Below are 19095 nucleotides of genomic sequence, written 5' to 3'. Positions count from 1 at the left end.
TACACCAGGCTTCCTCAAACTCGGCCATCCATATGTTTTTTGGCCTACAACTCCCATGATCCCTAGCTAGCATGACCCGTGGTCAGGGATGTTGGGAATTGTAGTCTCAAAATACCTGGAGGGCCGAGTTTGAGGAAACCTGTTTTACACTTTCTGCAATCCTATACAGCTGGCATGTCCAACAGGTAGATCGTGATCTAACGGTAGATCACTGGACATCTGCAGTCGATCACTGGTAGATCATTGGGCTCCCCCCAAGATGCTGAACAACTGTGGCTCCCCTAAAAAAAGCTCAACATTTTACCTCCTCCCTGAAAAAACTCTGACCTGAACCCCCCCCCCAAATGGGCCTTCCGCCTTCCTAAAAAAAGGCTCAACAACTTTGACCAGAGTTTTTAACTCTGTGAGTAGATCGCAGTCTCCTGGGAGTTGGCCACCCCTGCTATACAGTACTCAAATTAGCAGAGGACAGAGTTGCAACTAATAGAGAAATTCTATGCATTATCTGGCTGCCCCAAAGTTAGCCCCATTGATTTCAATGGGATTTACTCTGGCACAGGCAATTGAGACTGCTATCTTGTACATGCTAACCTGGGAGTAACTACAGATTACAATGGCAGAGTGACTGTGTTTCAGTCAGTGTAATTATTACTATGGCCACTGAAAAGCCAAGAAATGGGTGGATCTGAGGGCAGGATTGGAAGAGGGCAGGATTGGAAGAATGCCCCCCCTTAGTCCAGATCTTATCCTAACTCAAGACAAAATCCGCCACTCCTGCCAGTGTAAAGCCATGATAGCAAAACAGCTATCATTCATTCAACGGTAATAAAAAAAAATCAAAGCAGTTTTATTCAAGAAATGACATAGCTAAGTATACTGCTTTGCATAAACGTCTCTTCCTTCTTGCTATTTCCTTGCTGTTTGCCTGGGAACCACTATTTACCCTAAGTAGCACTGTATGTTGCAATGTCAAAACTGTGAGTACAGGTATTAGTATGGCAACACTAGGGCCTGTTTATGAATTTATGTAAACATGCAGATCATCACTGCTACTAAATGTTATTTAATGTCATTTTCATTTGCAAAATTCAAAACATTGGAAAATTCAGACTGTTTTAGTAAAACATCAGTATTAATTAATTTTTGACTCACCTATACAGCTATCATGTTGAAGTTTATTAATAGCAAGAGTTTTCAAGTATATTCTCGGATTTATGTAACTGGTGATACTACCTCCCACCTCCAAACAATATTTTCATTGTTTTATGTATAACTTGCCCTTGCTTGGGGTCCCAGTTGACAAGGCATTTCTGTACACTCTTTTCTATACACTCTTATGCAAGTTCCACCTGCAACCTATGTGTAAAAAGATAGAAGTGTAATTACATCTAACTTTAGTTAGCAGGCCTTTAAAAATAAATAAGGGTCATGGTTGTGTGATACTTTCCTTTGAAAAGCTGTGCTTCCTAATGGATTGCCATCTGTTCAGCCTTTTGCCAGGAAATATTTATCCTGCTTAATGTGGTCACCACAGAGGTGGAGCTGCAGATTACACACTGAGCTTCTAAAAAAGAAGAAAACACACATTCTTCCTCCTGACCAATGCTCTCCCTTTTCTTCATCTAACACTTTATTTAAGCTTTCCTTTGTTTGATTTGTGTGCCGTAAACCACACATTTCAGAAATCAATTTTAAGCAATGTAATTATGGGCATCATATTATAAATTCCTCTGCTCTTCATCAGAATCCAACAAAGCAGAGACTGTCTAAATTTTAAACGGAGACTGAACATTTCTTTTTTACATTGAATGTACAGCAGGAACCTCTCTGTCTTGTTTTTAGAGCCTGTTGTAATCCTCTACAGAGCATACAATTATAATGAAGACACTGGCTTTAATCATTCCCAAATCAAGTACAAGACTTTAAAATTCTTTAGGAAGCTTAATCCATACAGATCAAGATTTTTTTAAAAATGAAATGCTTTAAAGACTCTGAAACCATGTGGGTGGAATTCATTTGATTTAATTCAGTAGAATGCACAAATAAGTTGTGTTAAACAGCAAATAAGAAAGCAAATTATTATTCTTACCTGTTTCAGGTAAGCATAATACCCCTATATTTCAAGTATGCACAATAGGCCAAATGCCTATTAGGAACTATGTCAATCTTTTAAAGTATTTAAAAGATTTTATCATTTAACCATTTTTTATCCCCAGTGTAACAGTAGGTTTGCAATACAAAACTTCATTTATTTTGTTAAGTTTTAAAAATAAATACAACTTCAGTAATTCTGCCTTGTAACTTAATTATAGCAGTGAAGAGTGCAACAGGATTCCTCAGTTGCAGCATCAAGGAAGACAGTGATAATGTAACAGATGCTAAATAGGAAAAGTGTGGTATAATTGTTATTACACTGGAAAGATTCTTTAAATCCCCACTCAGTCATTAAGCTCAGTGAGTGAGCTTGGGCCAGTCACTATCTCTCACTTTAGCCCACCTTACAGGGTTATTCTCAGTACAAAGAAGAAGAACAATATTATTCTTTGAAGGAAAGATGGCGGAGAAATGTGACTAACAACAAAACAATTAGTTGTCTTTAGTGATATACCATGCTCCCACTACAAACAGCCGTAGTATCAAATTAGAAGCCTACAGGAAAGGAACGAAGTGGTTAGTTTAACTAACTTTAACCAAGACAACAAATTCACCCTTATATGATATTCTTAAAGGTATAGTCTCTCTAAGGCTATAGATCTGGCAGCCCTAACTCCACAATATTATCCAGTCCCAAATAGTCTCCAGTCCCCAATACTCCCCCCCCCCAAGGGTTGTCTCTTCTACCTGCCCTTTCCTTGACTCAGTGCTCTCCACTCCTCAGTTTCCATATCTTGGGGTTTTTTCTCCAAGTAATTTTTCCATTTCTCAGTACAGGGTTGGAGGAACCTGTGGCCCTCCAGGTATTACTGGAATTCAACTTCCCCAGCTAAAGTGACCATCAGGGATTGAAGGGAGTTGTAGCACAGCATCATCAGGAGGGTTTCGAATCCCCGCGGCGGGGTGAGCTTCCGTTGCTCGGCCCCAGCTCCTGCCCACTTAGCAGTTCGAAAGCACGTCAAAGTGCAAGTAGATAAATAGGTACCGCTCCGGCGGGAAGGTAAACGGTGTTTCCGTGCACTGCTCTGGTTTGCCAGAAGCGGCTTTGTCATGCTGGCCACATGACCCGGAAGCTGTACACCGGCTCCCTCAGCCACTAACACGAAATGAGCGCCGCAACCCCAGAGCCAGACACGACTGGACCTAATGGTCAGGGGTCCCTTTACCTTTACCTTTACCTTTCCTAAGGTCTGGTTTAATTTGGTTTAATTTCAGCCAAACTGTCAGCTTTCTCTTTTCTCACAGGAACCAGACTGCAAACATTCTGACAGTTTGGGAACGGGTATAGCTATACCATGGCATCACATCAGCTCAGCCAATTGGCACCAGAAGCTTCACCACAGCAGCGCAATGCAATACAGACTACGATCAGAAACACAAGAGCTTTCAAATCAGCTTTGATTCTGGTTCTGTACACGTGGAAGCCTTTTCTCACCCTGCGAGAGCTTATTTTTCTAGCAGATGCTTGACGGAGGACGTGAGGATGGGCGAAAAGAGCCACTGAAAAGTAATCCACAGTTCCTCTACCACTGCTGTGGATTCATCAGTACACTGCAAGGAGAAATGAGCTCCCCGGCCATGCTATGCAGCGAAATAAGTAAACAGCAATGAAGACTGATTACTCCAAACCACATTAGTAATCCTCGGGCAGCCAAACTGTGACAAATGAGTAGCTTCCCCCTCCCAATGCACGCTTACGTGTGGAGTTGCGAATCTCCTCCACACCGATTGCTGTTCTGGACTGTGGGTTTTTGCATTTATTTCTGGCGACAGGGCTCTTCATTCGAAACCTGCCATTTTGGTGCCGGTACACCCGCGAGTCCCTTATCTCCAGGCAACAGGATCCTGATGACCTGGGGCAATCCAGCTCCCAAGGCTTCCCAAACTGGCACAGAAGCTCACACAAAGTTTCCCTCCTTTTCATCCACCCACCCCAAGCCCCATTCGCTCGCTGCCTCGAGTCTCCCTCCGCGCTCATCGGAAGCCACAGCTGATCCCAGCAGCTCGGCTGCCAGCGCCCTTCTCCGAGGCTCGCTGCTGCCCTTTCCGGTCCGGCAAGAGCCGGACGCTTAACACCGGCGCAGGGTTCAAGCGAGTGGTCACCGCGGCGGCGCCGGCAGGTCACGGCTCCCTCCTTGGCGCACTTGCCCGCCGCTCTCGGCTCCTTCGGCCAAAAGGCTGCAGCGGGCAAGCAAGGCAGCCTCTCAAGGATGCGTCGGTTCGTGGAAACAGCAGCAGCAATGGGGCTCCAATGGCCCCCGACGGACAAGGCATCCTCGGAGGACGCCCCCCACATCGAGCAAGGTGAGACGGACCTGAGGCGGCGGCGGCGGCGCGCTTACCTCGGTCCAAAGTGAGCGGCTGGACGGCTGTCAGCGTCGTCGCCATGTCTGCAGCGCCGCCGAGGCTGAAATGACGCTCGGCTCCAGCGTGAGGCGGGAGAGGGTGGCTGGGAGCGGGAGGGGCGGCGAGGGTGGGGCTACGCGAGGAGGGGGAGGGAGGGGAGGGGGCGAAGGGGAGACGCGCGTGGCAGGGAGGGTGGCGCGAGGGCGCAGCGGCGCGCGCCCAGGGGAGGCTAGGAGGAGACGCCGCCGAGCGGACGGGGCAGTTGTCAGGCGGGCGGGAAAAGGGCTCGCTGGGGATGAGCGGCAGGCAGCCGGGTCACGCCGAGGCCAGCAGCCAGCTGCATCCATGGGCAACAGCGAGGGCGTGAGCGGAGTTTGAGGGGAGACGTGCAAAGACTCACGGGAGCTGGAAGGAGTCTGCTTCTGCCTTTCCTACCCCCCCCCTCCCTTTTCCAGGTCATGAGGTCGTGAGCTTTAAGACTCTGGACCCTCGTCCTAGGGATGACACCGTTCAGACGACCTGTGTGTGACTTCAGTTGTGAGTAACAGAACTAGCACTTCTTCCCTCCTGCCCCTGCCCCGCCCAAATAAAAATTTAAAAAAATGAATCCCATGTTTTAGGACTGTTTCTACATTTCTGGACCTGATAGGATAGTGTGTAACAAACAAGCAAAACAAATTTGCCAACCCTGTTTTAAAAGAAAGACTCTGAGCATGTGCAGTTTTTCACTTTAAACCATAGCTGTCAACCTTTCCCCTTTTTGGGGGGGTGGGGTGGGATTCCCTTATTCCATCCATAGCTGGAATAGGGGGGAAGGTTGACAGCCTCCCCAGAAGGGAAGGCAAAAAAAGGGAGCGTTGACAGCTATGCTTTAAACCCACTTGTAATAGTAAAGTGGGGGGTTTGCTCCCGCTGCCCTGACTTGCAAATACTGTTAAGTGCTGTGTTGCTGTAGAAAAGGATGAAGTAAAAATCATAAAATCAGCAGCTGCAACCCCAGACAATACAGTGCTTTAAAAAAATTAAGTTTGGAAAGGATGCAATCGGCATCAGTCCCAGGAGACCCTGGGCATGGTCATGCCAGCCTAGGTGCATACACAGGATCCCAAGCCGGGGAGGCCTGCATTTGATCCTAAGACTCAGCCCTAGCTGTAACACTTCCCCTCTGAATAACACATAATGTCAGATACCACAGTGTCCCTCAAGCAGAAGCAAACAAGGCACAGCTCGGAGAAGATAACCTGGGATGAACCAAGAAAGTGGGCCACACAAGCTGTGGAGGAAGGAAGAAGGAAAATCAGATACTCCCTGTAGGTGGATACTAGACCATATGTCATGCTGACTAGAAACAACTTGGAAGGAAGCAAAACCATGTGGAAAGAATCCCAGGTGGTTGTCCTTGCCAACAAATCCACCTTCAGCACCAACAGATCAAGTAACTCACATCATGCAGACTGTGGAAAATGCCACATGCAGAGAGCAGTAATGAACACCGCAAAGCAGCATAACCCGTTATGCTTACACAGAGCAGAAATAGCCCCAAGAGGACCCAAGTGAATCTACAAAGCAACACTTAGGAGGAAAGCTCTCTCCTCCAACACCAGATGTGATTACCGTTACATGAGCATAACAAATCCCAGTGGATCAGATCTTCATATATACATACCAGCACACAAGCCATGATGTGTTGGCAGCTTTGAGGAAAACCAACAGGGAGCGTTGTTGCACCTTAAACACTAAGGTGTTTTATTATGGCATAAACTGAAAGGGAAGAGATGGAGAACCAGGTGTGGGTGGGTGGAGAAATCACACACATCTCAGACACACTTTTGCGCATACACAAATTGAATATAGGTAGATACATTTGTACACAGGCCAGATGCATAGCACAGTAAAGAAAGAAAGATGTGCAGTCCCTCTGTGGACATACATATTGTGAGAATCAGATGTAGTGTTAAATTCTAGCAGAACAGCTGCACTACCATTGCTGTCTGTTATGATGTCTTACAGACTAACACATGTGACATGAGGATTCACAGACAAGAGCCTAATTCATCAGCTGCAGATTTGTCTGTTTACAAAGTGATATGGAGTCAGATGTTTACACACAGAAAAAGCACACATTGATATGTGTCTGTGAAGTCAGACTTACTGGTACACAGATAGAAAGGGCCTCACTGAGTGATCTACTCCTGATAGTATTCTGCATTAGTAATGACAGCAAACTCCCAGAGACATCTTTTTTTTGGAGGCTGGCTACTCTCTGGTGCTGCCTAAATATATAATACCTATTATCTTCCACTGACCCTTATAAGAAAATAATTAGAGAGTTTCCTCATAGGTGCCTCAGAACAGAAGAACTGCTTCACCTGGGCACCACTTGTAACCAATGAGTTTTTGGTAAGAGAAATTAATGCTCAGGTGCTTCCTTTTCCAGAACTACAATCCTGCCTTGGGAAAAATTCACTTCAGCAGAAGAATCATGGATGGCCCCAAACCCTGGACACTTATGTAATGGAAAGTCGTTTTTCCCCTCCAGATTTGCCTAATATGTGCCATACCATTCTACAGTTTGGGCCCAGTATAAAAATAACTGTTTGGAACAATGTGAGGGATACATTGGAACACTAGAAAGCCCAGTTGGGTCAGCTCAAAGGTCTGTTTAGTCCAGCATCTTGTTTCTCACAGTGGCCTGCCAGATACCTCTGGGAAGTTCACAAGCAGGGCAATGGTACTCTTGCACTATAATTGCTTCTGATGCTGGAGGTACGACATAACATCATGTCTAAGGGTTTATTCATGCTTCCTCTTGACCCACTGCTTTCCCACTCTTTAGCACTCAATCAAAGCAAACAGCAATTTAGGTTTTCCTTGGATTGACATTTGTTCTGATCTATCGCTAAATAGCAGGTTTTCCCTTGGAAAGGAGCAAGGGCAAGGGGAAAACCGCTTGGACCCATGCTTTCCAGGCGCAACACAAGCAGAAGTATGGATGAGCCCATCAGTCACCGATAGCCTTAACCTCCATGGAGTTGTCTAAGCTGATGCCCATCATCATATCTTGTGGGAGCAAATTCCAACTATGTGTTGTGCGAAGAAATACTTCCCTTTGAAGAGAATGTGTATTTCAATAACCTCTTAATACCTGCCATCAGTGATTGTCATCTTCTGTGGGCATGTACAGCTGTTTAGTTATTATTGTAAAAGTCAGCATCTTAATGCAGCTCATGCAATTGCTATGAACACTGAGGATGTTCTAAGAAGGTAGATATTTATCTGTACAGTTTCCATATATTACCAGCTGTAAAGTCAGATGGTCACCATGCAGACTAAGTTAAAGGAGCCATGTTGCATTTCTTGGAAACTAATGGGTCTCATTGGGACGGAAGCATGCTTTTTTGTATTGTGCCATATGTGGACACATACATCCAAATAAGCTCTTTTCTATAGAAACATAGACTACAGATTGTTTATAGTCTAGTCCTATAAATCTGCTTTGATAGGTGCAATGTTGTCAGTAACATGCACCCCAGAAACTAAAGTGGGATCCTGTGTTTGCCCAGTGGGGCACAGCCAGCCAAATTTGACTTACCTGCCAACAGAACAAAAACACAAACTGGGCTGAAATGATCTGATTCTTCAGCCACCTAAGTGGGCTTTTTAGCATATGGATATGGTGCACAGGAACTACCAGTGGGGCTGTACAATAACACTTCATTAATTGTATCAGGAGAAAAATAAATCTTAATTGTAGCCACATTGAGGACTGCTGTTGATGGCCAAGGAAAGTTCAAATGTATCTGCTTCCACTTGTAAACAAACCGCAACTCCAGACTTTGGAGACTGTGGTTTGTTTAAGCTGATTTAGTCAAAACAAGCCAGGATCAAGTTTTAGATCCAGTTTCTATAGTTACTTTGTCATGTTGCTTATTTTTAAACTCGAGCACACATCGGTTCTGTTGCCATTACTGTAATAGCACTCTGTGAAAACCATCTGCTTAAGGCTCTCAAAATGGCACCGCTCTGATTAACTGGAAGTTCACAGTAGAAGTTGTCATATTTGCCTTCAAGCTGACCCACATTCCGTTTCATGCTGGAAAATAAAAATCCCAATGATTGCAGTACTGCTGATGAGTTTACAATCAAAGGCTTCCACCCTGCCCCAGTGGGTGTAAACAGTCCTGGGTCGAAGAAGTGTTCAAAAGACACTCTTAATGGTAAATAGTTGAATCTTTCCTGCTGGTGACAGGGAAGATGAGCTCACTGACACTCATCATGTCAGTTATAATCAAACATGCTGGCATCTAGTTCCCACTATGTCTCTACTGCTGCTTTTAAAGGTCAAAATAATTTAGGAAATTGAGGATTGAGGGTCAAACTACACGTCTGCATTTGCTTCTGCAGCACATATGAGAGGATACATGGATTGGGTTCAGTGCCATTATTATGATGTTCCTGTTGTCATGTCATCATGATAGGTGCATGGCAACCTAGTTGTCAGGTACGATGTTGGTGTTCCTGTAGTTTTCTGTTTTTACACTCTTTGCTGTTGGAGCATGGCTAGGTTATGCTGGTGTTAGTAGAAGCATAGAATCAGCATAGATGTGAAGAAACTTTAATTTAGGTTGTGAGTGACAGAGATGAAAATTTATGTGTGTTCAATAATCTCTCAGGGTAAAACTACATGGAGTCCTAAACTGTGAGAAGATTTTCTCCAAGGTTTTAATATTATTACTTTACCTAAACCAGGTAGAGGAAGATGCAATATAGATTGGAAGTTTACACAGGGAGAGAGAATCATAGAATTGTAGAGTTGGAAGAGACCCCAAGGTCCTCTAGTCCAACCCCCTGCAATGCAGGAATCTCAACTAGATCATACATGACAGATGGACATCCACTCTCTTCTTCAAAACTTCCAAGGAAGGAGAGTCCACCACTTATCTTGGGAGTCTGTTTTACTGTTGAACAGCTCTTACTGTCAGAAAGTTCTTCCTGTTGTTTACTTGGAATCTCCTTTTGTGTAACTTGAATCCATTGGTTCGAGTGTTAGCTTTGGAGCAAGAGAAGCTTGTTCCATCCTCCAGGCAGGTTCAAGATAAAATATCAAACATCTGGAATCTTTTCTTGTGAGCCGCTTTCCCAAATTTTCCACCCACAGGTTTTCCGGAACAGGGCTATAAAGAAGACATTTCCCCCCTACCAACCATGGAAACAACATTTCTTTGACTCCTGCACTGATATTGCATTAGTTTGTAAAGTTCCTCACTTTACCTGAAAACTCCTGTTTTCAAGTTTTCCTCTTAATACACAAGAGAGCCTGTACAAACAGTTGCATTTTGATTTCAGCGATTTGAGTTCTTGCTAGTCTGTTGCTTAGTGTCATATAGTGCTACTTAGCTTCATGTTGAGAGAAGACTACAAGAGAAGTAATTTGAAAAAGGAAAGATTGTCAAACTCCCAAATTGATTTTTTTTTAAAAAAAACATTTTAACAGAGGAAGTTGAATAAAATATGCTGATACAATATAGCATCTAAAGAAACTAACTGAAACAAAATTAACTCTCCCCTCTCTTTGTAATGTAAAGGCTTGTTCTTCCAATGTGTAATAGTAATAATAATAATAATAATAATAATAATAATAATAATAATATTCCTTGGCCCATGTGAGCCCTTCACATGCCATCAGACTGGGCATTATCTAGCACAGGGGTAGGCAACCTAAGGCCAGATGGAGCCCAATCGCCTTCTCAATCCAGCCCACGGACGGTCTGGGAATCAGTATGTTTTTACATGAGTAGAATGTGTCCTTTTATTTAAAATGCATCTCTGGATTATTTGTGGGGCACAGGAATTCGTTCACACCCCCCCCCCAAAATATAGTCCGTCCCACCATATGGTAACTGAGGGATGGTGGACCGGCCCACGGCTGAAAAAGGTTGCTGACCCCTGATCTAGCAGAAGGAAATATCTAAAGAATTCAGAATTTGTTGAATTTACACACTGAGATCCAATAGCTTTCTGAATTCACACTTGTTAGAATTCCTGTTTAATAATCCAATTCCTCTCCATATGAGAAAAGCTATAGATTAGTGATAGTACTTTACACATACTTTGCACACACAATTCCCAGGTTTAGTCCCTTGTTGTTGTTGTTGTTCAGTCGTTCAGTCATGTACAATAACAGACCTGATACCCTGGGGACCTGTTACAAGCCATGGCAACATAGGAACATAGCATCTAGCTCAGTACTGGCTACTCTGACTTGTAGCAGCTTTCCAGGGTTTCATACAGGGATCTCTCTTCCAGCCTCACCTGGAGGTGCTGGAGTCAGAATGTGGGAACTTCTGCATGCAAAGGAGATGCTCTGTTGCTTTGGACCCCAGTAAGATGGATCAATCAGTAGTCTGACTTGGTACAGAGGTACTTCATATGTTAATGGGATTTCCTCCTGACACAGAATCTATCTTGAATATGCTATGAAGCATTAAAGGCAAGAGGAAGCATTTATTTCTCTCCCCCCAAGGTTTCAAAACAAGCTAAAAACAATGTCTAAAAAGCCAATGGAAATGATATTATGGTGACATCTGGGGGGCTGATGTGAATTAAGATTCAATTGATCTCAAACCAGGGATATAAATATATTTGCTATCATTGCGGAGCAGTTTGCAGCTGTTACTAAAGGGAATTAATTGGTGTAATGTATATAGAACCTAAAAAAAGATGATAATAGTTAAAGGTTCATTCTAAAACCTGGGAGAGATTATTTTAGTGACATTGTTTTCAAAACTGAAAATTGTTTGTGACTATCTTGGAGAAAAGGCTTTTAAACATATGAATGTGGCTTTGTGGATTGGACCAAGTACAGATTAGAAATATATGACTACAAAGAGCAGATGGTGTGAGAGTTTTATTTGTAGCAAACAGCCTTTTTGATTCTACAGGGCCAAAATGAATTTAGGCCAGCAGAATGATTCTTTTAAAGAAGTTTTCTTACAATATTTGAGTCTGTGAAAGCTCCCCTGCTTCACATAAAACAATGGCTTCAAATGCTTTTGACGTACGTTCACTCCATAAAAGCATATCTCAGGAGTGGTGTTAAAATGAATACGTAGAGTAGGAATATATTCCAAATTATTACAGATTTAACAGATCAATGGACACACAGAGAGAAGTAAGCCGCACTGAACAAAGTTGAAATTATTTCCAATTAATGCCCATAGGTTTGTGCTGCAAGTCTTCCCAACCTTCTCTCCAGAAGTTCTGCGCAAACCATTTCTATCTAGTTGACATTGTCAAGGGATAATTGGAAAAAGCGCTTTCGGAGATTAGGTTTGGCAGTGGTGTCAAGCTGCAATAAAAGACTTGTTCAGATTTAAAAAAATAGCCATTCAACAGCTAGGCTATTTACCTGTCTCATTGGTCACTGTGACAGTGCTGTCACAAGTCCAATTAACAGGCAGCGTTCCAGCTGTTCCTTCAACTCCATGCCCACTACTCATTAACTGACACCTGAAAGTTAGCTGTAATGCAACTTTCAACAAGACATTTCCAACAAATCTTGTCTTCCAGTTAGGCAAGTTTCAACCAGACATTTCTAGCCCCCTAGTACTTGTTCAAGGCTGCATCCATTCCATCACTATTGCATTTTGTAAGGAAGCTTACTTCAGCTTTTCAATATGGAGGTCTTGAAAACCTGGAAATATTTTCTTCCTCATTGCTTCTTATTTTGTCCCAGTCATATAGTAACTTCATAACCCACTGCAGTGTGGTGTAAGAGAACTAGTGTGGTGTAATGGTTAGTGTGTTGCACTATGAGCTGAGAGACCAGAGTTCAAATCCCCACTCAGCCATGAAGCTCACTGGGTGACCTTGGACCAATCACTGTCTCTCTCAGCCTAAGCTACCTCACAGGTTGTTGTGAGGATAAAATGGGGTGGGGGAAAACCATCTACAGGTACATTACTTCAAGCTCCTTGGGGGAGGTGGTATATAAATGCAATGCAATGCAATCAATCCATAGAAATTTATCATTTAATTATTCTTCTTGTGTTTATTTATTTATTTATTCATTCAATCATTTATTTTCTGTGGCTATAGATTGCCCTATAATAAAGCCAGGACAGCTTACAATGACAAATAAAGACAAACTGAATGATAATGATACATTAAAGTGAATCTGCTATTTAGCCATCGCTCCACAGTGTGTATCTTGACTACAGAATAAGTTTAATTATTCAGGTAACAGTTTTTATTTATTTATTATTAAAAAATACTCCATTCAAATAAATGGCTTTTCCATGCCTGTAATCATGGTGGCAACTAAGCCAGTGGTGGCGAACCTTTTGGAGACCCGAGTGCCCAAACTGCAACCCAAAACCTACTAACACGGGAATTTAATATGGGATGTTGTCGTTCAGTCGTGTCTGACTCTTTGTAGCCCCATGGACCATCATAATTAATATACCATAAAAAAATGAACGGGGGGGGGAGGGCAGGCTGCCTTGAGTTGTTGAACTTTTTGGGGAGGCATTACCCAGAGTTTTTTGGGGGGATTGCCAAGACTTGCAGAGCTTTTGGGGGGATGGTACAGAAATATAAAGAATAATAATTATAGAAAGGAGAGTCTTTAAATTATTCCTCACCCATATACCAAAAAAGTTTAAGCTATACTTTGGTGTGTGTGTGTGTGTGTGTGTGTGTGTGTGTGTGTATGTATATGTATATGTATATGTATATGTATATATGTGTATATATATATAGCATTAATCAGAGTAGACATACCATTACAGACAGAAAAAAAATGCTCAAATCATGAGACACAGTTATGAAACTTCTTTCAGTTTGGTAGCCTTATTCAACTCAGGGCATATGTTGAAGTTAACTGGACTCTATAGAATTGTTTTGTCATTCAGCCTCCTCCTCTTTTATTCTATAAATATACACGACATGCTAACTAGAAGCAGAGCCACAGAAAGCTTGTACAATAAACAGACCTGAAAAGCATTAGGTTTTCCTTTTTTTGGAAGCGCCAAACTTGCTGTCAAGGCTTTATTTCCCATGTTCAGTTGAAAAGACGAAGACATATTTGGGCATTGTGCAGAGCAGTGATTTTAGAATTTTCTGCCTATGGGGAACCTTTCCTCATTATCTCATCTACCATGTAACTGTCCCAGCATTGGCAGAGGTTCTAGAATATGATCTACTTACTTTTATTTATTTAATATATCTCTGTACTCCTTAATATGGAATCTAAGCTACACCATATTTGTATAACCCCCCTGCCCCCAAATAAATAATAAAACAAATATCAGCCTGCATATCAGCCCAGTTGGTTAGAGCATGGTGCTGGTAATGCCAAGGTTGCAGGTTTGATCCCCGTATGGGACAACTGCAAATTCCTGCATTGCAGGGGGTTGGACTAGATGATCCTCATGGTCCCTTCCAACGATTCTATGATATAATACAAACTCAGTTTTACAGTCATGATCTGTAATAAATATGAATAGCTGGAGTCATACTTGTCATGGATGTAAATCACAAAATGGCTGCCATGGGGGTGTGAGGGATCCTATTTCCCCCCCCCCAATACTTCCCCAACAGTGACTCTCCCTAGGTTTCACTGACAACTAGGATGAATCCTTCATATGGGAGTTGTCTCTGGGGTACCTCAGGGCTCTACGGTGGAAAACCTCTTGCCACCTATGGGATTTCCCTACCAGTGTTCCCAACTACAGCAGTTTGCCTTCCCTTTAGGCAAATAAGTGGCACACTTGGCTTCACTGTCCAGCCCTCTGTATGACAGGAGAATAAGCAAACAGTTTCCTCTTCCACAGGAAAGCTTTGTTCTCTCCTCTTAGTCACACCTCTTAAGGTACTGATACACTGCCTGAGTCAACGAACGTTTAAGCACATTTAACTTTACAGGTATTAGGTAACTTGAAAACATGGATGTCTCGGGTTATTACTGGTACAAATCTTCTCATGTAATTCAGCTTTGTTATAATATTTCCTGCATCCCTTTAGCAATGGTAATGACCTTTCCTCCCATTCCCCAAAGCCTAACCTCACATTTTCTCTCTCTAATCCTCCACCCCCAACTGCCAAACCCCCAACTGCCTTTCAATGGTTGTTCCCCCTCCTTTTAGAATGCCAACTAGCTCCGCCTCCCAGGGAACACCTACCTAACATGGGAGTGATAGGTTAACCCATGATGAACCTGAATCATCAGCAGGCATTATTCCGCCACAGGGGGCATGGCATAAAACAAAATTAGACAGTGCAATTGTGGTGAAGCTTTCTCCATAACTATATTTTCATACTTTAATTTCTCCCTGCCATGCAGCTATTATAGACACAAACTCCAAGTTTTCTCTAGTGCCATCTTAAACCAAATACTGGGCTTACACAAAGAGACTTTCTTCTAATAATAGATATATAGGCTACCATTGTACTTTAAGTTAACTATATAGTGAATTGTTAATAGCTGTCTGGTCTTTAGCTCCTGCATAGCAGGAGACATGTCCAAGCCTCTTCACAGCGTTTTCACATTTGCCTTTTGGGAGGAAAGGTGGGGATTGTTTGACATCCTTCCACACTTATTGTGTAGTAGTATTTGCAGAAAATAACTTCTAAGGGCTACCCGATCTAAGATGAACCCACCATAGTAAAGTTGCAAAGGCAAACTATGGAGATTCAAAGAACTGGAAATAAGACAGAAGCAGGAAAAGTGCAAGAAAGCGGAGGGGGAAAATAGCAGCTCTAAATATTCCTATCATCTGGTGTCCAAACAACTCAGTTATCAATCACTGCTCTGACTTCACTTATTGGCTAAAAACCTGACAGGCAAGAGCAGCCATGCTGGCTCATTTCATAGAAATTGCTTACTTTACTTCATTATTTTCTTTCTAGGAAGGCTAGAGACTTACTTTTATTTAAATGAAAGTTCAGAGTCCAGTGCCCCAGACTGGGGGCATCAATGAAGGCCATCACAGGACAACAGAGTGCTCAACTCCACTTTAACTGTGCAAACTAATTTTCTGGGATGCAGAATCCCTCCTACATAGTAGTGATAGTCTGGAGGCACTCAAAAGGATTTTTTTGTTGCACACATTTGCTTTTTTGTACAGCACAGATTTAGTCTTGGAAAGGCTAATGTGCATTGTCCACCTAAGGTTCCATAATTCCAGTAGAGAATAATCCCAGATAAAGCAGCCACAGTATTCAGCAATATTTTGTAACTGGAGCAGGGTACTGATCTAACCTAAGGATGACCCACATTTTCAGCCTTGTGCTTTGGAAACCACCAGTGGCATCACTTTTGTCTCTGTGCACATTTGTCAGCTTAAGTAGCATGGAACCCAATGAAGTATGCATGTGGTTCCTAGTCACTCATCCATCCAGGCACTGACCAGACCCTGACCTGCTTAGCTTCAGCAAGAATGTAGCTTCACGTGCCTTCAGACCCTGGCCTGCATTAAACAGGATTAATTAACTTCAACATAACCTGCTAAATATTTCAAAAGAGCTTTTCTTTTGGAACACATGAGACAAAACCTTTGGTAACCAGTACATTGTTACTTTCTAAAGATAATAATAATAATAATAATAATAATAATAATAATAATAATAATAATAATAATAATAATTTATTATTTGTACCCTGCCATCTGGCTGGGTTTCCCCAGCCACTCTGGGCAGCTTCCAACAAAGATTAAAAATACATTAAAATGCCACACATTTAAAAATTCCTTTAAAAGGGCTGCCTTCAGATGTCTTCTAAATGTCAGGTAGTTGTTTATCTCTTTGACATCTGAAGGGAGGGCGTTCCACAGGGCGGGTGCCACTACTGAGAAGGCCCTCTGCCTCGTTCCCTGTAGCTTTGCTTCTCGCAGTGAGGGAACAACCAGAAGGCCCTCGGCGCTGGACCTCAGTGTCCAGGCAGAACGATGGGGGTGGAGACGCTCCTTCGGGTATACTGGGCCAAGGCCATTTAGGGCTTTAAAGATCAACACCAACACTTTTAATTGTGCTCAGAAACGTACTGGGAGCCAGTACATTTGTAGTGTAGGTTTAAAAAAAAATGCATGAAGGAATATGGAAGTGCAACTCTAATGATTTCCCTTAAGAGCTTTGAAGGGTTGCTATGATTAATTGAAAGGAATATGTTCACACTGACTAACAAGTCCCATTCTTCTTCCTGTTCCACATCTGCCCACACTCTTCATATGAATCTCTATGTATGAAGAGAGTCTTAAAAGTATGTACACATTAATAGCAATTTTGACAGCTGCATTGTTTCTTGGAGAAGCAATAATCTTTTCCCCTATTAACTCCAGGCTGAAGGTCTTCGCATTCATTTCAGAGCGCAGGTTCAGTTTCCCAAATATAAGCTTCATTAAATTTCTAACAAAACAGTCATTTAAAATCAGACACAGAGGGTAGTTGGCTCCATTGTACTTGTTCATTTAAGCTTGCTGTGACTCATTGTGTTACTAGAATTTGGAGATGGAAAAGAAAGCTGTGAGGATCTTCAAAAATAAAAGCTTTGGTTTATGTTTTGTGAAATAGGCACAGTGGGAAAATCTGGGCACTGCCTTTCCAGTGTGGCACTGTACTTTAGGCTGAGTGGCTACCCATTTCTACCATAAGATTCAAATTACTAGTAGGCGAATTGATTCTGTTAACTATAGGTCTACATGGGATCAAAACTCCAGACTAAAGAGTTAGTTTAAGAGCCAGCATAGTAGGGCTATCAACGGATTATAGAGATTCGCTGTTTAAATGGATGGATTAATCAGTTATGATAGGTGCTGTAGTATCTCAATACATGCAGACTTTTGAGGATATTTCATAGTGGAAACAGTTTCATTTAATTAAATGAACCGGAAGACATAATAATTGCTTATACAAATCACATTATATGCAAATAATTTCAGAAGATTAGCATATTTTGTCACAGTGTCTCCACGTTAAACGCTCTTCATCTATAGCCAACAGATTATTTACAGTGCAATCCTATGTATATCTACTCAGAAATAAGCAGTATTTTAATTGGGACTCACTGCCAGGTAAGTGTATATAGGATTGCAGCCTTGCAGCACAATTCTATACAATACCACTCCATCAGAAGCATGGCCCATTGAATTCTGTGGGACTTACTCTTTGGCAAGTGGGTATCGGATTGCAGTCTTAATGATGCAATTTATACCCTGCTTTTTAATCTGTCATGGACTCATATTTGCAACTTTGACTTGATCACTCATTGCAGGAGAAAATCCCCTGGAAGAACATGTCACATAGAAGCAAGACTGTCAGGAGCCATGCTGTGTCACTGGAGCTGCAAAATCGATTCCATGCCCCTACCCCAGACATTGATTCTGGGCCAGAGGAACAAGGACAGCAGTTGTAGACCTCAGAATACACCCAGGTGACTGTGGAAGGTACAGTGCACAAAATGATTCCTGCCACTCCCCAGAGGAAGAAGAGAATGTGTGGTGGTTGGGGTAGGTCAGGTGACTCCATACTGAGGGGGACAGAGGTAGCCGTGTGTGGAAGTAACATGATGTTCCAGGAGGCATGTTGTCTTCCAGTTGCAAAGTTTCATGATGTGACAGAGAAGTTGCCAAATCTTTTAAAGCCCACTGTCCACAACCCCTTCCTTCTGATCCATGTGGGTACAAATAATACTGCCAGACACCACCTAGAGCTGCACCCAAGGGTACCAAAGGAGCTTGCAGATGTAATCTCAGAGCCTCTGTCAGACCACACCTGGAGTACTGTGTCCTGTTCTGGGCACCACAATTTGAGGAGGATATTGACAGGCTGGAACATGTGCAGAAGAGGGCAACCAAGATGATCAAGGGTCTGGAAACCAAGCCTTCTGAGGAATGGTTGAGGGAGTTGTGTATGTTTAGTCTGGTAAAGAGACTAAGAGGAGATATGATAGCCACCTTCAAATATCTAAAGGACTGTCACATGGAGGATGGAACAAGCTTCTCCTGCTCCAGAAGCTAACACTCGAACCAATAGATTCAAGTTAAACAAAAGGAGATTCCAAGTAAACAACAGGAATAACTTTCTGACGGTAAGAGATATTCAGCAGTGGAACAGACTCCCACAAGAAGTGGTGGACTCTCCTTTTCTGGAGGTTTTTAAGCAGAGAGTGGATGGTCATCTGTCATGTATGATCTAGTTGTGATTCCTGCATTGCAGGGGGTTGGACTAAATGACCCTTGGGACACATTCCAACTCTATGATTCTATGATTCTATGAATTAAACAAGAATATAATGCATAAAATGTCTGCTTTCGTTCAGCTGAGCTCATTTCTGAGACTTACACATGTGTTAACACTGGTGCTTGCAAAACCATTTCATTCTGCTTGCAGCACCTCAAAGGATGCAATTTCTTCTTTCCATCTTTAAATTGGGTCTGCAGTTGTTCAGACAAAAGGTATTCATAAAGCACATTCGCATGAAGGCTACATAAAATAACCCATTTTAATTACAATCATACTTTGATTTCTGCTTCTGTCCCTGAATGTTTGTGGCTTGTTTTGGTTCAACCTCTGGGTCAGTGCCAGCTTACTAAAATTATA

General features: G+C 42.5%; 1 protein-coding gene across 3 annotated transcripts in view; it reads right to left on the bottom strand.

The window, feature by feature from the left end:
• The window catches only part of LIN7A (lin-7 homolog A, crumbs cell polarity complex component), a 36620-nt gene extending 32009 nt beyond the window's left edge, over window positions 1-4611 (bottom strand). For 2 of the 3 annotated variants that reach the window (XM_033162447.1, XM_033162448.1), the window contains exon 1: window positions 4497-4611. In XM_033162447.1, coding sequence (XP_033018338.1) covers window positions 4497-4542 — 46 coding nt within the window. In that variant the 5' untranslated portion in view covers window positions 4543-4611. The remainder of the gene's footprint in view (window positions 1-4496) is intronic. The other variant, XM_033162449.1, reaches the window with a different exon arrangement.
• Between the last annotated feature and the right edge of the window lie 14484 nt (window positions 4612-19095).

This window comes from Lacerta agilis, chromosome 10 (genome assembly GCF_009819535.1).
Source record: "Lacerta agilis isolate rLacAgi1 chromosome 10, rLacAgi1.pri, whole genome shotgun sequence".
NCBI lineage: Eukaryota > Metazoa > Chordata > Lepidosauria > Squamata > Lacertidae > Lacerta > Lacerta agilis.
The sequence above is the reverse complement of the archived record's forward strand: the minus strand, read 5'-3'. Positions and strand labels throughout refer to the sequence as shown.